This window comes from Pezoporus flaviventris, unplaced genomic scaffold, assembly GCF_033815535.1.
Source record: "Pezoporus flaviventris isolate CSIRO_AGI_PZ_B2104156 unplaced genomic scaffold, CSIRO_AGI_Pfla_v1 ptg000037l, whole genome shotgun sequence".
Lineage (NCBI taxonomy): Eukaryota > Metazoa > Chordata > Aves > Psittaciformes > Psittacidae > Pezoporus > Pezoporus flaviventris.
The window spans coordinates 1,793,854-1,815,028 of NW_026892585.1; the positions used below are offsets into that span (position 1 = coordinate 1,793,854).

The following is a 21,175-nucleotide window of genomic DNA, read 5'->3' on the forward strand; positions in this document are numbered from 1 at the left end:
ATTAGAAGGCGTTTTCTTCTGGTTAATTTCACCCAAATTCACCCCCAGAGTGGAGCTGGGTTCCGTTTGCACCATGGCAGTTCACCATACCATTTTAACCTTGATCACAGGAAAGTGACTGCGTTTGGTGAGTCGGAGCAGCGGCTGTTGCCTGTTCTGCTGGCCTGGCTCCTGAGGGCAGCAGAATGCAGTGGTCTCAAGTGCAAGATGTTGCTAACATCTGCTCCATGGTAGATCTTCCACAGGAGTTGGATTTCACTGTGGGGTATGAGGCTTTCTCTGGAGCTGCCTTATCCACAGAAACGGCAAATCCTGTTTTGTATCTAACTGCTCCAGTGCCATGCAGCAGCAGAATTCCTTTATCTATGTGCATGTGTCTAATGAATATTCATATTTATGACTTATTTTGAATAGTCATCTTTTTACGAATATTCTTCATTTTAGCAGAATGTCTGATTATTCTTAAATGTGATGTGTGCCAGTTGAAATGAGCACACAGTTAATGTTAAAAAGTACAGGTGTTCTAACAAAGTCTTCATAAAATCCTCCCGTGTGCCTCCAGGTGCTGATTTATTAAAGCTGACAAGAGAAGATCTGGTACAAATCTGTGGTCCAGCTGATGGAATTCGGCTGTATAATGCACTGAAATCCAGGTATGACCTCGGATGCGAGGCTGAGTGGGTTTTGTTCTGTCATTTGCTAGCACTGGGAGACCTGGGCAGCTGGAATTGGGGTGGGCCTCGATGCCTTCATGTGTCTGAGGAACTGGCAGCAGTTGGTGTAAAAAGAGCCCTGTATACACCTTTGGGGCCTCACATTGGAGCTAAGAGGCTTTCTGAGCTTACAGGTGCAGAGTGCTAACCCGGGCAGCATCCCAGATGATGTTTCTGATTCAGAAAGGGTGTTTGTTACCACTGACCTTTGCAAGAATTGCCATTGTTACTCGGTAGTTATGTTCCAGGATTACAACAGGCAGCAGCATCCAGACAGCACTCACTGTTGCATTCTCTGTTGGCTTTTTGATCAGTTAAAGAAAACCCTGCAAGTGAACTGTGAGCACAACAGATCTGCCTTTGTGGCACAGCATTTCCTGTAACCTTCCCTCTCATGTGTGGTTTCTTCCAATTGCAGGTCTGTTAGGCCCCGTCTAACAATCTACGTTTGTCAGGAGCCACTGAGGAGCCTACAACTGGAAAGACAAGATGCAGGCAATGGTGACAGCAGCAACGGTGCAATATACGGTACGTCACATCTGGGCTCCCTTAGCACCATTCCTGTGTCTTAAAACACCTAAAACAAGAGAAATGGGAAGAAAGAAGTAAGAGTACTAGTGAAGAGGCTGAATTCCTGTGTCTGGCACACAGAGAAAACGTAGGAAGGTGTAGCACTGCTGTTGTAACACTCAGGGTGAACAGAACCTTAAAACCTCTCAAGCTTAAATGGTTGATTCTCCTTCAGTCCACTGAAACCAGCAGTTACATGCTAATGAAGGAGTTCCAGACAAGGTATTAACCAGACAAATGTAGGTGCGTGTAAAAGCTATGTGCAAATTAAACACTTCAGTGCTTTCCCATTTTCTGTGCACCTGAACTAAAACTGGTAGAGCTTGGACAAGGAAAACCAGCCAAGCAGTGTACAGGCCAACAGTTTCAGTATTATAAATGGCTGTTGTTTCAACACAGACCAGAAGATAATGTTTAATTGTAAAATCCTGACAATCCCACATTTAAGAGAATGGAGTTATTTGAAATCATTCTTTTCTTGCTCTTGGCTTTGAGTGAAGAGCCATCACTCCCCAACCAGTCAAACTCTGCACAGGCTGCTGCCATTACCGTAGTTGTATATTTTCCATGCAAGAACTGAGGTGGAGGAGGATCCATAGAGGATTCTGTTTCTGTCAAATTGCATGTATTCCCTCTGGAAAATCTGTTTCCCATCTTCACTCTCTGGTCTGGGGTGGAAGAATGCGCAAACATGGAGCTGCTGAGGGCCTCTAGCACTATTAAGCTGTAGAACTGTAAATATAGCATCAAACTGACCAGGTGCTTTGTCTTACTGTTCCCTTTACTGTTGTATTTTCCTGCTGCCATCCTTTAGCTCTGAGATGATCTGTAGGAAATACATTCAGGCAGCTGAGAAAGGCTCTCTTTGCCACGTAACAAACCAACCAAACCAAAACCACCTCCATCCTTACTTCGAGCAGCAGCATGGTGGTGTTAAGTCACTTGTATTAGCTGGCGATATGGCAGTGGTCCCTAAAGACCCACTGACCTGGTTGATGTGATACGTGGAATCTGCCTTTGGTACCAAAGCAAACGGAAGCCTTGTCAGAAAGTTGTCCTTACGGCTTCACCTTGAAAGCCAGGTCATGGCAGTTCATGCTTCTCGGTGAGAACAGAGTGAGAATAAAGATTTTTAGCTTTTAAAATGTTTTAATGCTGTTATGAACAAATTCACCTGATTTTTCCACAAAGTTCCTTGTTACCAGATAGTGCCATGCTGATGTAAATCCTCCTTTTTTCTTGCAGTTTATCATGCAATCTACTTGGAAGAAATGGCAGCCTCGGAAGTCACACGCAAGCTTGCTTTGGCATTCAATATTCCTTTGCATCAGATCAACCAGGTTTACAGACAGGGTCCCACAGGCATCCACATTCTTGTTAATGATCAGGTAATGGAAATTACATTTCCTTGACATTTTATTTATGCATGAGATCAGGTTTTTAACACTTCTCTTGTCTTTTGTAGATGGTTCAGAACTTTCAAGATGAGAGTTGTTTCCTATTCACCACAATAAAAGGTACAGTCAAAAACACAACTGTGAAGTCTATCAAGGAGCTGCCTTTAGAGCAGAACGCTGGTCCAGGAAACTCCCCAGGCAGAGTAAGGGCAGACACAGAGATGGCTGATGTGCAAACACACCAAGATCTGCTTCCAGCAGAAATGGCAGAAACCCCCATGTGGTCAGAGGGGTGGAATCACTTTAATTGTACCTGCAGTCAACTTTGGTCATTTGGATTTCCTATTTAAACACTGGGGCTTCAGATGAATCCCACCCTTCCTTAGTGTAGTTCTGGGAAAAGGTGCCGATAAATTGCTGTAATCTCTGGCTGAGTTTGGCTCTGTGCAAGTTTCATTGCACAGAGAATTGGCCAGAAACTGCCCCAGCTTTGAAGACTCAGTTACAAATTGTTTATCACAACATTTTTGTTCAGCAGATGTAGGAAAATCCTTGTTTTCTCCTCTAGATGAGCTGTATTTTTAAAGCTGCTTCACTCAGCCTCGTAGCTTGAAATTCTGAGACTGAAATGGTTGTGTATACTTTGTGTAGCATAAAATCTGTTCAGTGACTGTTACAGACCCATTTGTCTCGGTCGTGAAGCCTTCTGATGGTACTGCTCAATTCTGACCATAAAGCCACAGGGTCTTTTGCTTTTAACAGTTTCCCTTTGGCTTTCTAGTTTTAAGGCTGAGCATCACAAAATCAAAGACTGAAAGTATACACTAAGGATTTTGATTGCTCTCGCAGTAGTTAACTTCATTTTGTCACAGTAAGTGTCACAGGTGAGATGGCTTTAATACGTGGTAAGAAGTGGTCAGAAATAACTGCAGACCAAAGGGGGTTTTAAGAAGTTATTCTTCAGGTGTTTAGTGTGAATAGCAAGCTCCTGGTACTTAGCATGCTTTGACTTTACTATTTCATAGTAGTAATGAAATACCAATACACTGAAGTGAACCACTTCTACATGGTTAAAACCTAAGCCCATGCTCTGCTGATCTGGGGCTTTGGCTGGTGCATTTATGGTTATTCTATTTATGATTCTAACAACTTCTTTTTCAGCTGAAAATGGTGAAGGCTTCCATATAATTCTGAAGTGATGACGTCACACAACTGCTAGACTGATACTCCACCGCAGAATGAAGTCCTGCCTAAAGATTACAAAGATCATCCAAAACCTTAGGATCTAACATTACTGTATAAGATGTTTCATATTGAAAACACAAAATGACCTTTCTAATGAGCTGTTTGATAGGTGAACTTTCTTATCACTGCCATAGCTAAGTGTCCTCATGAGAGGTATAACGGCCATGACAGCTTACGTACAGGCATGAAAGACAATGTAAGCAAAGGTGCTTGCCCTTCCCTGAAATAAGGCAAATTATGGCCAGTAGATACAGCTTTTAGAAGCGTTTTCTATTACCTGTATCCAGTCGGAGATGAATGTAAACTTATTTTGGGGCATTTACCTTTCTGTGCCAGTTTGTCTATTCTGTGCTTGTACCTGATGCTGGTTTTATTTTTTGATGTTAGCAGAGCACATGCTAATCTGTGTGGAGATGAGTAGTTAAGCTGATAGTGATCAGGTTGTTGGGTCTTTGAGAGTCAAGCTGTCAAAACAGCTTCCCGTGTAAATTGTGTATAAGAGTGTATGTAAGAAGTGTAAATGCCAGAAGAGGGCTTTTAAGAAGCCCTAGACAGATGCAATATATGCATGCAGCAAACTGCATTATCAGTAGTACCTTATTGGAGGGATTAATATAAATCCTATGAGGTACCAAGTAATTGTGTTTTGCTTTAACGGATTTAATGGAAAAGACTTGCCTATGCATCCTTTATGTTTAGTTTCTTAGGTTCTCTGCGGAGCACTGCTGCAGTTTAACTCTTTGCTTGTGAAATTGTGGGGTTTAAAATACCGGCCGCGAGAGGTGGACGTGTCTGACTCACTGGAATTGTGCTGATGAGGGAAGAGGAGCCACAGGCACCACGGGGCTGGCGCAGCTTTCAGCAGCATCACATACACTGCTTAAGAAATACTAAACCTGCTCCATGTAACTCTCCTTCCCAGCAGGGAAAGGCCTTGCTCTAGTGGCTGTTATGGACAAGTAGTGTCTTACCTGTTCTGTTGCCCTGTCTTTGCCCTGGGAGCCGCGCTGAACCGCTGTTACATTACAGTGCCTCTGCCATATGACCAAATAACTTTTCTTTCAGCCAGGAATTGTGCTTTCTCGCTATTTTGGGCTAGCTCTCTCTTGTGACGACGTGACGCAGCGTTTCCCATGCTAGCATTCAGTTGCAGCTGGTTCGGTACTTGGAGAGGAACTTCTCCACAGGGACTGAATGACTTCTTGTCGCGGTCATTTTGTGCCTCTGGAAAGCTCCGCCGTGATCTCCGGCTTAAATGCTTAGGAACAGTTTTGCTTTTTATGCTGCAGCGTTCAGTGTGAGCAGCCGCCACCGCGTGTAAAAAAGCAACGTTGATTTTGGCATTCCCTCTTCTGTAACTGGCTCAAGTGCTTCAGCAGAAAAGCTTCCTAAAGCTGTAGCGTTCTGAAACTTTACGTTCATCCAAGCTAGAGGGGTTTGGGTTTCTCCTGTCCTTATTTTTTTCTGCACTGAAAGTAACATTTTACGTACTTCCTATAAGTTAAGTTGTTCATTTTGGGTATTGTTTGGTCCTAGCATTTTCTTGAACTGACACCATCTTTTCAGCTCCCACACTATTCAAATCCAAATGTTTTATAAAAGCGGAAAAATCCTTGATTGGAAAGTATCCCAATATCTGATTTTCAAGACCATTGGAAGTCGCACAGTAGTTTGTCCAGCTCACTTCAAATTGGAATTAAATTATGGCACCAGCAAATTGCTTTTGTTTTTTAATGAGATGTACACATTTCAATTTAAGTATAATAAATGTTTTTCAATAATTTTGTAAACGTGCTTTTCTTTTCCTTTACTTCCCCATTCAATATGCTTCTGGTGTTCAGATGAGCTGCAAGACCTGCCCTAATGATAACAGTGGGTAAAGGTACTCACAGAAGCAAACCAGCCTGGTAGCTTATCCTGCACCTGACACACATACATTGATATTCTATTTCTGATACAAAACTGAGTTAGTTACATTTGAAATGATTGAAACAAATTCAAATGACATCAGCTGATTGTTTATTTAAGTGGCTTATATCAGAGTAGATTCCGTTTGGGTTTGTACATCTTAAATGCAATAGACTTACAGGGGTCATTATGATCTTAGAAAAAAAGATGAGCCGACAAAGGGCATTACAACTTGACGTACTGGTACTGGTGACCTTCGTGGTACAGGTGACAAGAAAATCTGCTTAAAACTCTGTTACAGCAGGATGTATCCTAATGGAACTTGAAGCATGATGGTAACAAGCAGCACTCCACCACTGCTGTGTAAAACAAGCTCTGACCACCTTATTTTATAGTAGTAATCCATGTACTGCTGCACTCTAACCTGTAACTTAACCTCAAAGCTGAGGCTTCCAGTCACTGTCCTTATCTGAAACACATTCACACTTCTTTTAAAAAGTAGCTTTAAATATGTGGGGGGAATTGCAGTACTACCCAGAAGTAGCTTCTCCAACTGCTTTTTAAGCCACTACTTCTATTAATCTTCAGTAAACACACAGGCCCTGAACTCTTTGAGACATACATACACACACAGTCAATCTTACACAAAAAACGTTTCTTTCTGAACTGTTGAGTAGTTTCTCAGATCATTAAGTTGCTTAAGATAAAAAAGTTCATCTAATCCTCTAGCACTGAAGAACTAAGGATGGCCTTAAGAGTCAATACACAGAATGTTACTATTCTTGTAATTCAGATGTTGACAGCTTCTCAAGTAACCCAGATGTGAAGAGTTTGGCTTTCTACATTTGAAAACCACAGGTTTGGTTCAACTCCTGCCTACAGCTTTATCTGCCCATCGGCTTGCTGTGCCCCAAGACCAGGTGTGACAAACAGCTGGAATTCCTTACTCCATCCAGTCATAGTTCCCATAACTGAACCTGGCTTCCATTCTTCAGCTGTAGCAAAGCATGAGTACCCTCTCTTCTAGAACAGCAGCGTCTTTCCCTTACAGCCCAAGGACAGCAGGAAGCACCATGTGGCTGCAGCAGCCACTCAGCTCCACCCACAGCAGGTTGCTCTCCCCTTGTAAAGGCTGATGGCACTGGGTGTAAAACATGCTTCAGTGACAGGCAAGCTTTACACCAACTTAACTGAACCAAGCTCAGAAACTTGGGAAGTATCTCTATTTATACAGTTACCTAGAGGTACTACCTTACCTTTGACATTACCTATTGTGTCCCCTTGTGTAATTAAATACAAAGCTGACTCATGAAAAGGTATAAGCTGTTTGGCTGCAAGAGCTCATGATTACCTTGCGGTTTTTGGTCAACATCTGCTAAAGCTGATTTGTCTTTAAACCTGGTGCTTAATCTGTCATATATGTTACAGAACAGCAGGTTCGGTTCTGTGGTGAGACAGGCTTGAGCCCCACGTCAGGTTACACAACTTCACACCGAGAAGTGCTTACAAATGCAAATTAACTTCCAAGTTTAGTGAACTTCCACCAAGTAACTGCTAAGCTGAAAGGCCTGCACGTTTTACACAGCATTTCAGTTCTCATGCCAACAGAAGGAAGGAGTTGCTAATACAAACTGAAGCATCACCAACTTAATCCACAGCTGCACATTATGGTAAGAGTTTTACCTGGAAAAAAAACGCTTTTCTTGTCACAAAACTGGATGACCAAACACCACTGTTAGGACTGTCAGGAAACCAACTCCTTCCACTGCCTTGCAGTCCCGTTCTCTTCAACATCAACAATGAAATCTGCTGTGTGGTTGCACTTACTGTCAGAGAATGATACAGCATCTGCAGAGGCGCTGTCCGCTCCCTCCTACTGATGGCGGGGGAGTTACTGGAGCAAAGTAAGCATGGACTTTCACATGAGGTAGATGAGCCTGCGGGTGAAAAGTCTGCATTAACAATGGGAGAGAAAGAAACACAACTAGTGAAAAGCAGCAGCATACCTCAACTGCTGCCAACACCTGGGCTCTCAGTCAGGTTAGCTAAAAAGGAAGCATCTGTACACTGGATACGGTCCAAGCTGTTGTAATTCTCCTGTCCCATCCAGCTAAGGCATGCTAGGACTGGGCTCTCACCTGCGCAGCGTTCCCACCTGCTTCCCAACAAGGCATGGCTCAGCCCAGAGACCTCTATCAAGCCAGACACATGTTCTGCTGCAGGGGAGAGGGGACACTGGCTACTGAAGCTACTGTATCCTGTCTCCCCTATTCCCTCCTTCTCTCATCCTAGGAAGCAGCATGGAATAGAACTGGGCATATGCCCTCAATAGTCACTGTCAGGGAGCTTTCCAATTGCAAAGGTGAATCTAGGAGATGAAGCTGCAAACAAGTATAACAGTAAGGCTAAACCACTGCTCCCCCAGGGCAGGTAAACAGAGGAAAGGTTTGTGTCTGGACTTGAGGGCATAACAGCCATATAGTCTCTTCATCTCCATGCAGCTGTTTTGCTATTGGCGCTATATATTAACTTACATTTTAGGAGTTAATGCTGCTACAATATCTAGAAAACATAGAAGCCTGTCTCTGAAATACTAATACAGAAAGCAGAAGGTAAGGCACTCATCATTCCAACAGCAAAGTGTCATGTGCTACAAACAGTTAAGCAATTATTACTACTCATATAGAAAAGCTCCATCGAGATCCTAGAGGTGAGGAACTAACAGAACCATATTCAGACTCTGTCCATCCTCCCTTGCCTGGAACATGCGCAGGATTCACACAGCCTCGAGCAGCATCAGCAGCTCATTCCTACCGGCACAAGTCAGCGAACACGTACTCTGATCCGCTTGATTCCAGCTCGTGTCACTTGCTGGCAGTCATACAGCTCAATTCTCTCCAAGTTGTGGCAGTTCTCCAGGTGCTCCAGCGTCACATCAGTGATGAGGAGGCAGTTATCAAGCTCCAGGACCTGCAGCCTCTCATGACCACAAGTACTGTTGCTCAGATGCAGAATCCCATCATCGGTGATCAGTTCACAGTGAGATAAGCTCTAAAAGAGAGAGAGGCAAACAGTTAACACATTGCTCAGGCCAAGTTACTCTGTCCTCCAACCATCAGAACTCTTCAACCTACTTCATTCTAGTGGTTTGAACAGTTACAAATAATACACAGAGCTGAAATCCAGAAGAGCAAGCAAGAAACAGCTCTGCTCCACCAAAGGGCTGTGCTTTGTGTTTAACTTGGCTTCGACATGAGTAGAACCCCAAAACGCAGCCCACCGGCAGAACTCCTCGGGCCCCTTTGTTCTACGTGAATGGAGGAATTCTGGTCCAGCTGTCGGGCACCTCTGCTATTGTACACAAACAGCACATGTGCTGTGCCCGAAAACAGGAGACAGTATTCAAGAGATGCTCAAGGACATGCAGGAACAGGCGAGGATTTGCCACACGAGTTAGTGCTTCACAAGCTACCACATTTTCATATATAGCACCGGGACCAAGCCTATGCAAGTCCGTGGAGATAAAGAACAATCAAACTGGACTGATTTGCCTAACTGATTTCAAAAACAACGTGAGCACTCAGTGCTTCAGGCTGTATGTACAGGGAGCAATACACATCTTGTACAGCTGCAGAAGCAAGGCCTTTCTGCAGCCATCAGCATAATAAACCAAAACATCCTTCTCCTCTTCAGCATGTTATTTTACTCCCTTGAATTTCAAGAGAATGGGGAAGGCTGCAGCACCTTGGGCAGCAGCACCACACAAAGCAGTTTCCTGGGTCCTTCAGGAAATTCATGACTTTTGGAGAAGTCTGATGATGACAACAACAGAAAACAGACTTTCCTCAGAGGAGGCTTAACAAGCACTATGCCACCAGTGAAATGAATGCTCTCAAGTCTTCTGCACTAGGAACACGCAGGATCTATGAACTCCAGTCCTCCCGCCCTGGGCTCCGCACTAAGCTCCTTGCTTCATGCTCAGCCCATACTTGTACCCAAGCCTAACAGAGGCTGGTTCCTGCCTTGCCACCAGTGTTTTTTCAGACAGCAGCTGACGAAGAAACACTTGCAGCAATCCAAAAGCACTTTTTAACTCAGAGCAAGCAAACCTCTTGCTAATCATCTGAACCAAACATGTACTCCTTCCTTTCTCTCAGTACAACACATGTATCTTTTATTTCAGCCTGACAAGGAAGCCTGAGCATTACCAATCCTACCCTTATTTTACCTCAGCTGAAGTCACGAGCATTTCCTGCCCGCTGCCACACACAGGTCTGTCCTGCCCTGTCCTTTAGAATAACTTGCCCCTCAGCTTTTCCTCCTTCTCTCAACGGGATGAACAAGTAACCAGAGAAGAGGCTTGAGAGAGGTCTGCAGCATGCCCGAGCCTGATGGGGAGCCCCCGGCAGCTCCAGCAGGTCCAGCGTCACCAACTCCACAAGCCTGAGCAGCTGGCAGCAACTCCAAGCAACGCCACAACCAGTGCATGCTGTCTCCCATAATGATGCAAGTCAGCGCTGCTCTAACTTACAACTTGTTCACGTTCTGCAAGTCCATCAATTCTCTAAATACTCCAGGTTTAACTTCCTTTATGTACGTGCTCTCAGCATTTGATTTGGCTCACAGCCTGGAAACAACCAGCAGCTGCAGGGTTAAAGAACACAGACCTTCTGTTTCAAGGAAGGACAGGAGGTTCTGTGGAGCTCTTGGTTACAGCAGCAGCCTGCTGGCTAATTAAGAGTTTTCCATCCAGGAAGTAAGCAGCTTATAAAAGCAGCTTTCCTGAGACACTGTGTTTGGTGCTGAAAGGACAATACAGGATGTACAGCCGAGTGCATACAACTTTGTAAAACAAATATGCCAAGTGATACATGCTTCATGTTATCTGACCTTTCTGACTTCATAAGCCTCTCAGAAAGTGTTAATGATGTGGAATTTTACAATGACAATTGCTTGAAACCTTTACAAGTTTCAAAGGTTTTGAAATATATGGATTCATACCAAAGAATTTTGTTATTTTTGTTAATCCTTACTAAATGCTGTGTATAAATCAAATACCTATTATACTGTGAGAGTGACATACGATCAACTTAACTGAAGAATTCAATTGACTTCTCATCTGCAGTAATGAGTATTTCAGTTTCCCCAGTAATCTGAATGTGCAATTATTAGACATTTTCAACAGAAATTACTTCTTAAGTCCACTAAGTAATAGAACATTTGAGTACTCCGATACTGACGACCATAAGTGGTTGGTTATAATTGGTCTAACAGTGCTTTCCCTTATTTCCACTATCCACTGAGTCTCCAAACACCAAGAACCAAATTCAAAGTTGATTTCTACAACTCCAAACTATTTGTTTGAACTGTAAATATGCCTAAACATACGCTAAAGCACAGCTAGTCAAGATTTATCAGAACCATCAACAATATGTGATTTCATATTTGAACCTTATCATCAGTACACACAGGTTATTTGGCACCTGCCAAGTCTGTTTTCTCTTTCCCTGTAATTCTGAGCCATCACTGTTCACTCACACCTTGGAGGATATATCCTTCCTACACACAGGGGAAAAATCACATCAACAAAAAGTAAGTTTTCCCTGTTCCCTTAGAAAAGCTGTGTTATTTTACCAGTGCCACACTTCCCTGCCCATGGGCTAACACACACAGAGGCAGCAAACAAGGGCAGGTTCTGAAAGATACTTGGAAATTATGAAGTTTGATGGTACCTCTGGTGCAGCACTGGCGCAAGTGGTACAAAGGACCTCTTGCAAATACAGGTTACAGTTGCGATTACAATACAAGAACATATCCATCGCAGAAGAACAGAAAATGTCCCATATAAATGGCTCCACATCTCCTGACCAACTCTCGTTTGGCTTAACATTAAGAATTATAGCACAGAAATGAGGTCAGGCAATTAATCAGCAAAAATAAAACCCAACATCAATAGAAAATCATGAACAAGCTCCTTTTTAAAAGCCATCTCTCCTCATGTTGCTACCTTAGTAACACTGCATAACACTAATTATAACACCATTTAATTAATGAAGCAGCAAATCTTCCTTTAATCCTATCTAAGAACAGATTATAAAGATACTTGCTCTTTCACGTAGATCTGTAGTAGCATATAAAAAAGTCTACCCTTATGGCACAACTGGTCTAAATACAGGGGCTCCTATTTTAAGGACAGCCTGGCAATTTTGGAGTACCCTGTCTGAAGAATAGCCAAATTTATGTCACCTGAAATTGGGTCTGAAGTTCTGAAAGATCTAAGCAAGCACTCCCTAGGAAACAGTCCTCTGAAGTAAGCAGGGTACCCCACTGAAGGCATCTCAATCTTCTCCAATTCCATTCAAAGTCTAGGTCAAAAAAACCCCTTTCATAACTTACTATGTAAATGTAATCCTTGGGAAAAAACTGCCTGCATGCAAAACTGATACCAGAGTGATCATACAGGTTACATTTATCTTCACCAGGTGGTTTTGTTTATTCAGTATTTGATGCAAAGTCGTACTCTCTAAGAAAAACATTAGTGAACACTTCAAGGGTATCTATAAAGGATCCAAGTACTATAAGTAATCAAATATGAAGGATGTTAACCACAAAAATACAAGGTTTCTGGTTATTACTCACTGATTTGGTAATATTTTGTTATCACTCAAAGTAAATATGTTAGGAGTAATCTTCAGAATACTTATTCAATGTACTTATTTTGTACAGTATCATACTACATTAGGAACTTTGTCTGGATACAGAGTGAACAGGACTTGTGTATGTGTGTAGTTTTGGGGAACGCATTACAATTCACAAACAAAGAGTTAAACTTACCAATGCTTGTAGCTTAGGACAGTGTATAGAAAGTTGTATCAATGTGCTGTCGGTTATCTAGAAATGAAAGAAACCAACCAACCATAAGCAACAGACAGCAGGAGAGTCAACCCTCAAATAAGATATCTCTCTCTCTACCAGATGAAGGTGCTGTTATTTCTGGAAAACACCCAATCACCTATTACTCTTCAAGTATTTCCCTCTATAGAATTTCCCAATAACTACTTTTACTTACTATCATAAACACAGCACTGTTAATAAAAACCAAAGCACATCTAGCTGAAAGTGCTAATGCACTGCATTCTTACACTGGACATTCAATATTCCTTTTCATATTAAAGCTCACCAAAACACACTCTTCCAAGTCCATCTTCTCCAGCTCATGGCAATTCTAAAACAAACAAAAAAGCAAACAGATAAACAAAAGATGAAATAAACCAACATACAGACATAAAAACATGTACAGGAGTAGTGATAAGAGGTGGTATAGCTTTCAAGAGGAAACCATGAGCTAAATCCCTTCAAGTATCTGATCACCATCAAAGGACAAAAAATGGTAAAAAGATTAAAAATCCACCAGCCACACATCACTTCCCTCTCAAACCTCTACATTTCAGCCTTTCCCCTGCTAACTGAAATGTCTCCTCCTTGCTCTGCAAGGTTTGAGCAGCATGCACCAGTACTCACTCACCCCTGCTTCCCTTTTGGGATCAACTTCAATTCAAACCTATGGTACTTACAATCTGTGCACTAAAGATAACCAACCTGCAAACTCATCTGAAACAGACTTTTAAGCCCATGGAACATCTCTCTTCACCATCATACATTATAAAGCAGCATTAAAAACAATGTGCTTTACTAATGAATGCTGAAAATATTAAAACACTGTCCACTTCAAGGCCGAGAGAAAGCTGCACTTCACATCTATACAAGCAATTTCCCCAATACACTGAGAGAACCCCAGCAAGCTCTTGTAAAAGTGCTTTTAGTATCTGATCACGACACATTTCAAGAACATAACATAACCTTGTGACCTCACAGCAGACCACATGCTGCTATGGCTCAGCCCAAACCTCAGCCCATTTTTTACAGGCACAGGAAGGAATGGTTTAACTTGCAGTTCCCAAAGGAAGGCTGGAGGTGACTGCCAAAGCCCAAGTCTGTAGTGGTGAATGATTAGAAACCATTCTGTTCTACCACTGTGGCTAGAAAAAAGCCCCTGCATTCACCCTAAACAGCAGCAGCGCAAACAAATCCTGTTGACTATTATTTTAGTGTTCAGATGTCTTAAACCAGCAAGCAGACAAGTCTAACTTGAAGCATTTGATATCATCAATACGCTTACTTTACATATTTACAGCATGAATCAGGGCACAAGTGTTTACAGTTCATAATGCAAGTATTTTTGTAACTTAATGGTATGCTTAGAACAATCTACTATACAGTGATTCTTGGGATGTAAATATCACCAGGGTATGCATTATAGGGGAAATTTAGCTAGAATACATAACACAAGTTTTGAATTATGATGAGCATAACAAATTCCATTGAAACATACAAAAGAGTGAAAAATGCAATCACAGATGGTAAAATTATTCTATGATTCTATGAAAATAGATCAAATTGCAGCTCTAAGTATAATTCAGAAATAAAACCACTTTTTAGTCCTTTCCTCTGCTGGGCCTTTTCTACTTTATTTTTCTGCTTCTCATACTTCTTCCCAGCAGCACTACATCAATTCACAGCTGCTCAGCAGCAATGAAAACAAGGCAAGCTCTAACCTTCTGAAGTGACCCTTACCCGTGCTAAAAGGGTAAAACCAGCATCTGTAAGATGTGAACATCTTGCAGCTTCCAAAATCCTGGAAAAGTTTTAAATGTTAAAGAAAACATTAGCAGAGAGTAAAGCAAATGCATTTGAGATACAAATCTGTCTTCTGCAACTTAGAGCTCTCGAGAGGAAACGTACACATATACGCCTATTTTTCAGTGATTTGCAATTCAAAAACACTAAGCAGACTTTTAATCCAGTTTATCAGAAGATTCTAATAGTTACAGACCAGATTAAGTTCAATCCCCAATCTTCTCAACATTTAGTGTGGAATTACACCTAATTATAGGTATTTTAACCTTGTTTCAGTAAGACAGCAAAATGCTCAAGTTCTTTCATGCATTACCAGGGGAAAGATATGGGAGAATAAACCCAAGTTAAAGAAAACGGAGAAGAAGCCTACATCTAAAAACCCTTATATAAACACAGGATGTTGGGAAGCCACAAAACTGAGAAACTGCTTACTAGAAATTCACTTAGAGCATGAAGCACAGTGAAGGAAGTTACCAGAAAGCAAGGAACAAAAAATCTCCAAGCCCACAGTAAAACCAATGAACAACACCAACACAACCTTAAAGAAAATAACACAGTGTTTTGGAAAGATAAACCTAACACTCTCTCTCCACTGGCCCTGGGATGCAGTACTGACAAAAGAAAGGTCATCTTCCCCAAACAGCATCACTATAATATTCAGAATGAGCCTTCAGCCCATTAATATTTTGCCACCTTTGTCATCGTCTTCTTTTTCTTTCTCTTAATGAACACATTTTACTTTGCAGGTGGAGTAAGTATCAGGATGAATAAGCAGAAACCACGCAGCAGGAGTGAGTAAGCAGCTGCATGGTGCCAGCTGCGGTTAAACCATGACAGACTCTTGACTATGCCTTGGCTGGATCAGTCTCTTCCAAGCCAAAAGCAACAGCACAGCAGAGTTCAGAGGTTAAACCCCACAGGATACACCCTTGAAAACCACTTTCAGAGTGCTCATCTCCAACACGATTCAAATGTACAATGGAAACTCAAGAGCAGCCAACAGAGAGGTACCACACAGGTACAGCTTCTCAAATGGATGGCTGTAACACCCCTTTCTCTCCACAGACTCACATTTGGGAACTTTGTTCCCTTCCATCAAGGGCAGTTACTAACCTATCATAAAATACTCTCAGCTACTCTGAAAATTATCCACGAGACCAAACAGGAATGGAAAAAACCCAAAACCACCACAAAATATGACTCAGGTCACGTGTTACCCTTCTTACTCCTTTCATCAATTCCTTGCTTTCAACCCCACCTCACTTACAACCACTGGATCCCCAACCCCGTTACATTTCTGATTTTAAAGTGGGGAGAAAGGGATGACATTTGAAGCTTAGAAAACAGGAAGGATGCTACTTACATCTGCTTGAGAAGAAGAGGGAAACAGAGGGGTAAGAAACCAGAAGACTAGCAGCTCTAGTTACCCTGAACTTGGGTGTGCAGCTAGGTCGAAGAGCAGAATGGAGAGAGCAAGCTGTATATACACAGGCTGCAGCAATCAAGCTCACAAATGAAAAACAGGTGGGAAGGCACTGCTCAGCATGAAAATGGGCAAAGTTCTAATTCTTGCTTTCAGTGATTGTTCTTAATTAGAGAGGGCTCTTATTTTTTTTCCAGATAGAGCTGACATTTATATCCCACCCAGTGATTTGTGACAAATGACCTAGAATGGGAGCTGATGAGGCAAAATGATCATCGAGAGCAGATTCACCATTCTCATAAAGCAGTGTTCTCCAAGACAGACCTCCCAGTAGCACTTTAAGATGTGGGTACACCTGGAATGTCTCCACACACAGCACCTCCCTACCCCTACTAAATTAGCAGCAGGTGGGAGATAACATTGATGGGGTTAAAGGAAGAGGATCCTAATTTTCACAGCCCCACCTAGACAAAGACTTTCATGGGTGCTTTTCTCCATAAGCCTCACTCTTACCAGTGTTTTCACATTTGAAAGTGCTAAAATCAGAAAAAATAAGATACCAAGTGCTTAAATGAGCAGGTATAAAGAGAGATGAGGGGGCAGCTGCATCCTGATGCAGGGGAAAAAGCAGCTGAAGGGAGTTGGTCAAGCTTAGTATTTCTTTTCAAGGCGATGTAATTGTAAGTGGTAACAGCTGCAGAACAGTGGTATCATGGAAAGCAGCACAGTAGGGCTCCTATACCCTCAAGTGAGAGTAGCACAGTACAAAAGAACAGAAACAAAAGCTTCTGACAGAGGCAGCAGAGTTTTCTTTCATACTCAACACCAAAATACTCAGAAGGTATGAACAAGTGTGAAATTACATTTCCCTTTCATTGCAAGGTAATTTTTTATAACGTACTTTCCTTGCATGATCCCAAAAGTCTAGATGTAAACAGCTGTACTATCTGTCCTTCCATCATGCACTCCCTCCACTGCAGCAACCACTGCAAAGGGTCCTTCTCTTTCCTTACACTGCTCCTCATGACAGAAGAACGGCAGACGCCTTCCCCCTCGTGGCACAGACAGGAGCTAACAGTTTACCTACCAAAGTCAAACTGGTTCCTGCTGCAGTTGTACTGGAAAGAACTGCACAACTAATAGCACTTTAGAACTCCTATTTCCAATCCGAGCTGTGAATTGAGAGAACGAGAGAAATCATGGGAAGAGACCCAGAGTAACAAACAGCACAGCTTTCTCAGGAACACAATTAAATGTGTCAGAAGACTCCTAAGCCCCTAACACTGGCACACATAAGCTCTAGTAAGTATGAACCGTTATGTGAAAGGGATTGTCACTCTGGAATTGTCTTAAGGACAGGTTTCCTACAATAGCAAAAGCTCTTCTTCACTCAATCAGCTGAAGGAACACTCTGTGCTCTGAACACTTGCTTCCCCTAATTTTTATCATCTACACTTCCCTCCGTTTATCTGTGATTGAAGTATAACAACTCTGACTCCTGCACGCTCCTGTCAGAAATGGCAATTCAGTGTAATCTAAAAATCTTCTGATTTAATTTACAGTGAAATCAGACCTCACAAGAAGCATTACATCTCTACAACTGCTGCATGACAGAGCTTTCTTATTAAAGCTGAGGCTGACCCCACTTCTGAGAATGCCACTATAACCTACATGTCAGCACAAATAACACCAATGTAAAAGTTAACATTATTTTTAACTGATAAGCCCTTATTACTCAAAATACATGCCATAAACATCAGACTTTAGCACACTCCATATCAGAATTGAAGAATGCCAGGATATACTGCAGAGCATACTAAAACCACATTAAAAAACCACAGTCTTTAAATATATTCAGATATGATTTAGGCTTTTTTTTTTTCTGCAAGACAAATGGCTGCATAAAACCACATCAGAGTACAAACATCATAAGACACAACTACAGATATTTTTACCTTAAAATGATAATGGGCTTTAGATCTTTTCTTCTGGCTTGTAATTAGTACCTAAAATACTTAGCTAGAAGCACAGAACTGAACTTCTTGGTTCATCATGTCTTATTTGTTATCTATGAAATCTGTTTTTCAATATACAGTAGACTACATTAATACGATAGCTACAGAGGACCAGCCCTCAAGTTTCTATTCAGCTGGTACTTCTAACTTACTATTTGATTGCAAAGGTAATGCAAAGCAACACAAAGCTAAATCAAACCTGTGGGTATCAGCTGATTATCTTCAGAAGTGAATTTCTTAGACCAGGCCAGTAAGAACATGACATACTCACAACAGGCTTGTGACATACTCACTTCAACCTTGGACAGTTTAGACCAAGTGCTGTGAGAGAAGCATCTGTCAGGTTGCTACAGCCTGAAACACAGAGTGACTGAAGTCTGTGGCATCCTCTACAGATTTTGACAATGCCTTCATCTGAAATTTGCTGCAACACAGAAGAAGGCTGAAATTACTCCATTATCAAATAACCAGCTAAGAATAAAAATCAAGTCATATTAACTGAACTGGTAGCATCACACTGTATATAATCATGGCAACCTGTGGATTTTCAACCAAAAATACTATCATGAAACCATGTTCATTGATAACACTGCAAACAATCAAAAGACAATTCCTACTCGTCTATGTATTTTTCCACAGATCTCAAGCACTGCTCAAAGGCAGTCTGAAGCACAGAGGGAGAGTTACTCGTTGTTGGCTTCCCCTTTCACTATGCTTTTGCTTCATAATTTTCATTCTTTTTAAAAATTATTTATATTTAATTGTAATTGTCATTGTGTTAAATAGCTTGCTCATACGTTTGTAGAGTGCAGGTCTTTTGTTCCAGAGACAGTGTAAGTTCAGGAACAGTGCAAAAGAGAACCTGAAGCTAGACAGCAGTAAAGCTAACTACCTATTTTGCACTGGAGGAGCAGGACCCAAGGGTAAAAATCCTTCATGTCTGGATAATTTTCTAAGCAAAAGCTGCCTTGAGCTGAAAGATTTAACTCAAAAGAGGGGTTTTCATTTTGCAAAGTTGTTTTGTACTAGATATTCTGGGGAAAAAAGAAGTAATTCTTAAATTTGGACACAGAAGCTAGAAGAAATACCCCCAGTGCAGCTGCACACAAAATAGCAACAGGAATTGGGTTATTGAGGGGTGTGTGTGCAAATATTATTTTGTTTACAGGTCTTCTAGTCTGGAAAAAGTATTCTCCCACTCCTAACTCCAAGAATTTACTTTTTCTGCTGAATGACTGATCCTTCATGGTGAAACAGGTTATTTTATTTCCTGGCCTACCGTTATTCTTCCAATAACAACAAAGACCTCTACTGTATTTTGAACTGAAAATACACATTCTTTTTATAAGCCACACATCCAGGTATAGCAATACTACTTGAGCATATTTGAGGCTGTTACCACAAATACCACCTTTCACAGATGAAAACAGGATCTGAGATCGCCTTATGCCCCCTCCCCCAACCCAGCACTTTTTAGTATCAGAAGTTTGTATTTGCAATTTGTTCTGTCAAATAGAAATTATTCTAGACAGAAAGCTAGAAGTCTTGGCATCCTTCTGTGGATCTAGAAGGATCTGCATCATACACAGGTAAGAAAAGTCCAGTATCAATCAGGTATTTCTGGATGTGACTCCCAAAAAACATTATTTTCTAGAACTATCTTGGTTTTCTGGGAGATGCTCCTGACACTATCACTGGGAACAGGAACTATGTTGAAGGTAAGGACTATGTAAATTTTACGCTGCTGCTGGAGATGATCAAAATCCTCAAGTTATATATAAAAATTTTCCATTTTGAAATTGCTTGTCATTCAATGCCTACATCTCTCTTGGGAAAGAAAAAAAAAAGGCACAAAAATGTCTGCAAGCCCCCATTTTCTAAGACCTTTCTCTGAAGAATGTACCTATTGATCAGATGTGCATTTTCCACAGTTAATACCAGTTCATTTCATAGCTGCTGGCCTGGCATTTTACAAGGTCCATAAAACAGAGCCACTAGAATTAAAGTTTGGATCATCTAAAGCACAAGGAGATCTGCTGTGTAAATATCAGTGGTAGACCTTTAATCATAAAGGCCCTAGCTGCTTCTGGAAGCATGCTTCTAAGCCATAGAAAGCATGTGTTCTTCCATTGAGAAAGCATACCCTTCCCTTGATACATAGATGGTTCTGAATAATCTTCAGTTGATGCCAATACAATTTACTCTCAATTACGTAGCCCACAATATGTCATCTGTTACATTAGAAACCCTAAAATTATGAACAGACCAAAATGCTTGACCTTAATGGATGGGAGAACAAGATTTACATCTGTGAAACCGCATGGTTTAGCATACACACAGCTCACGAGATTTAAATGAATGCAGTTAATCCTTACTCTGGAGCTTGTTAAAAGACATAATGAAGGGGAAAAACCCTAACCCATCACTCCAAATCTATACTTGGCTGTAAAAAAAGACAGCTCTTTTAAGATCTCCAAGATTAAGATTTCCACACAGAATTCTGTAAAGTGCAGAAATATACTATTTGAGTTATTCAAGTGTGAAGCAGACCAATTCATTATCATTCAAAAATGGTTAATGATTCTTAGAGAATGTATCTTTTGAAGCTCCAAATACATACCGTACAGGATTGCAAATTCAGGATCACCAGTTCATGACAGTGATTTTGAATGTGTTTCAATGCTTCATCTTCTAACTTTGTTCAGCAAGTAAACAGGACATAGGAAAAGAAACAAGAAATTAAAAGCACAGCAAAGCAGCCCAAAGAACATACACATTTTGTAACATTGAACAAAAGACTGTAACAAAAATTATATTTTTTAATTCATGGAAAGTTCAAAAACCCAAAATAAAATTTTATTCCTAAAGGATCACCCAAGCAGTTATGTACCTGTGTGCAACCTCTAAGAAATAGAGCTTTTAGTCCACTACACCCTTTCACCAGTGCTTCAATACCATCCTTCGTAATCTGATCACACCAGGAAAGATTCAAATGTTCCAGATTTCTGCAACCCTCACTGGGAGAATTAAAAAAATACATAAAGTTAAATCCAGCCTTCAAATAGTCATAACAGTGGGAAACCCAAATTAAACACACTGTTAGGAATTAATGATAGCCAGTGGACTGCGCCAGGCCTCCACAGAAAAGTCATGAGAAAAGACCACACACAAACATTGCAGTCTACACCCCAGAAGCCCTAGATATAG

General features: G+C 41.3%; 2 protein-coding genes across 10 annotated transcripts in view; one reads left to right on the top strand and one right to left on the bottom strand.

Moving 5' to 3' along the window:
• UBP1 (upstream binding protein 1) overlaps positions 1 to 5,715 on the top strand; it is a 47,126-nt gene extending 41,411 nt beyond the window's left edge. For 6 of the 7 annotated variants that reach the window (XM_061464439.1, XM_061464440.1, XM_061464443.1 and 3 more), the window contains 5 exons: positions 563 to 653; positions 1,132 to 1,241; positions 2,529 to 2,671; positions 2,749 to 2,800; positions 3,842 to 5,715. In XM_061464439.1, the coding sequence (XP_061320423.1) occupies positions 563 to 653; positions 1,132 to 1,241; positions 2,529 to 2,671; positions 2,749 to 2,800; positions 3,842 to 3,879 (434 nt within the window). In that variant the 3' untranslated portion in view covers positions 3,880 to 5,715. The remainder of the gene's footprint in view (positions 1 to 562; positions 654 to 1,131; positions 1,242 to 2,528; positions 2,672 to 2,748; positions 2,801 to 3,841) is intronic. The other variant, XM_061464441.1, reaches the window with a different exon arrangement.
• A 1,750-nt stretch (positions 5,716 to 7,465) lies between these two features.
• Positions 7,466 to 21,175, bottom strand: part of FBXL2 (F-box and leucine rich repeat protein 2) — a 43,183-nt gene continuing 29,473 nt past the window's right edge. For 2 of the 3 annotated variants that reach the window (XM_061464446.1, XM_061464448.1), the window contains 8 exons: positions 20,859 to 20,985; positions 20,589 to 20,663; positions 18,262 to 18,392; positions 14,468 to 14,528; positions 13,014 to 13,058; positions 12,668 to 12,724; positions 8,672 to 8,884; positions 7,466 to 7,770 (listed from right to left, as the gene is read on the bottom strand). In XM_061464446.1, the coding sequence (XP_061320430.1) occupies positions 7,663 to 7,770; positions 8,672 to 8,884; positions 12,668 to 12,724; positions 13,014 to 13,058; positions 14,468 to 14,528; positions 18,262 to 18,392; positions 20,589 to 20,663; positions 20,859 to 20,985 (817 nt within the window). In that variant the 3' untranslated portion in view covers positions 7,466 to 7,662. Of the gene's footprint in view, positions 7,771 to 8,647; positions 8,885 to 12,667; positions 12,725 to 13,013; positions 13,059 to 14,467; positions 14,529 to 18,261; positions 18,393 to 20,588; positions 20,664 to 20,858; positions 20,986 to 21,175 lie in introns of all 3 variants that reach the window. The other variant, XM_061464447.1, reaches the window with a different exon arrangement.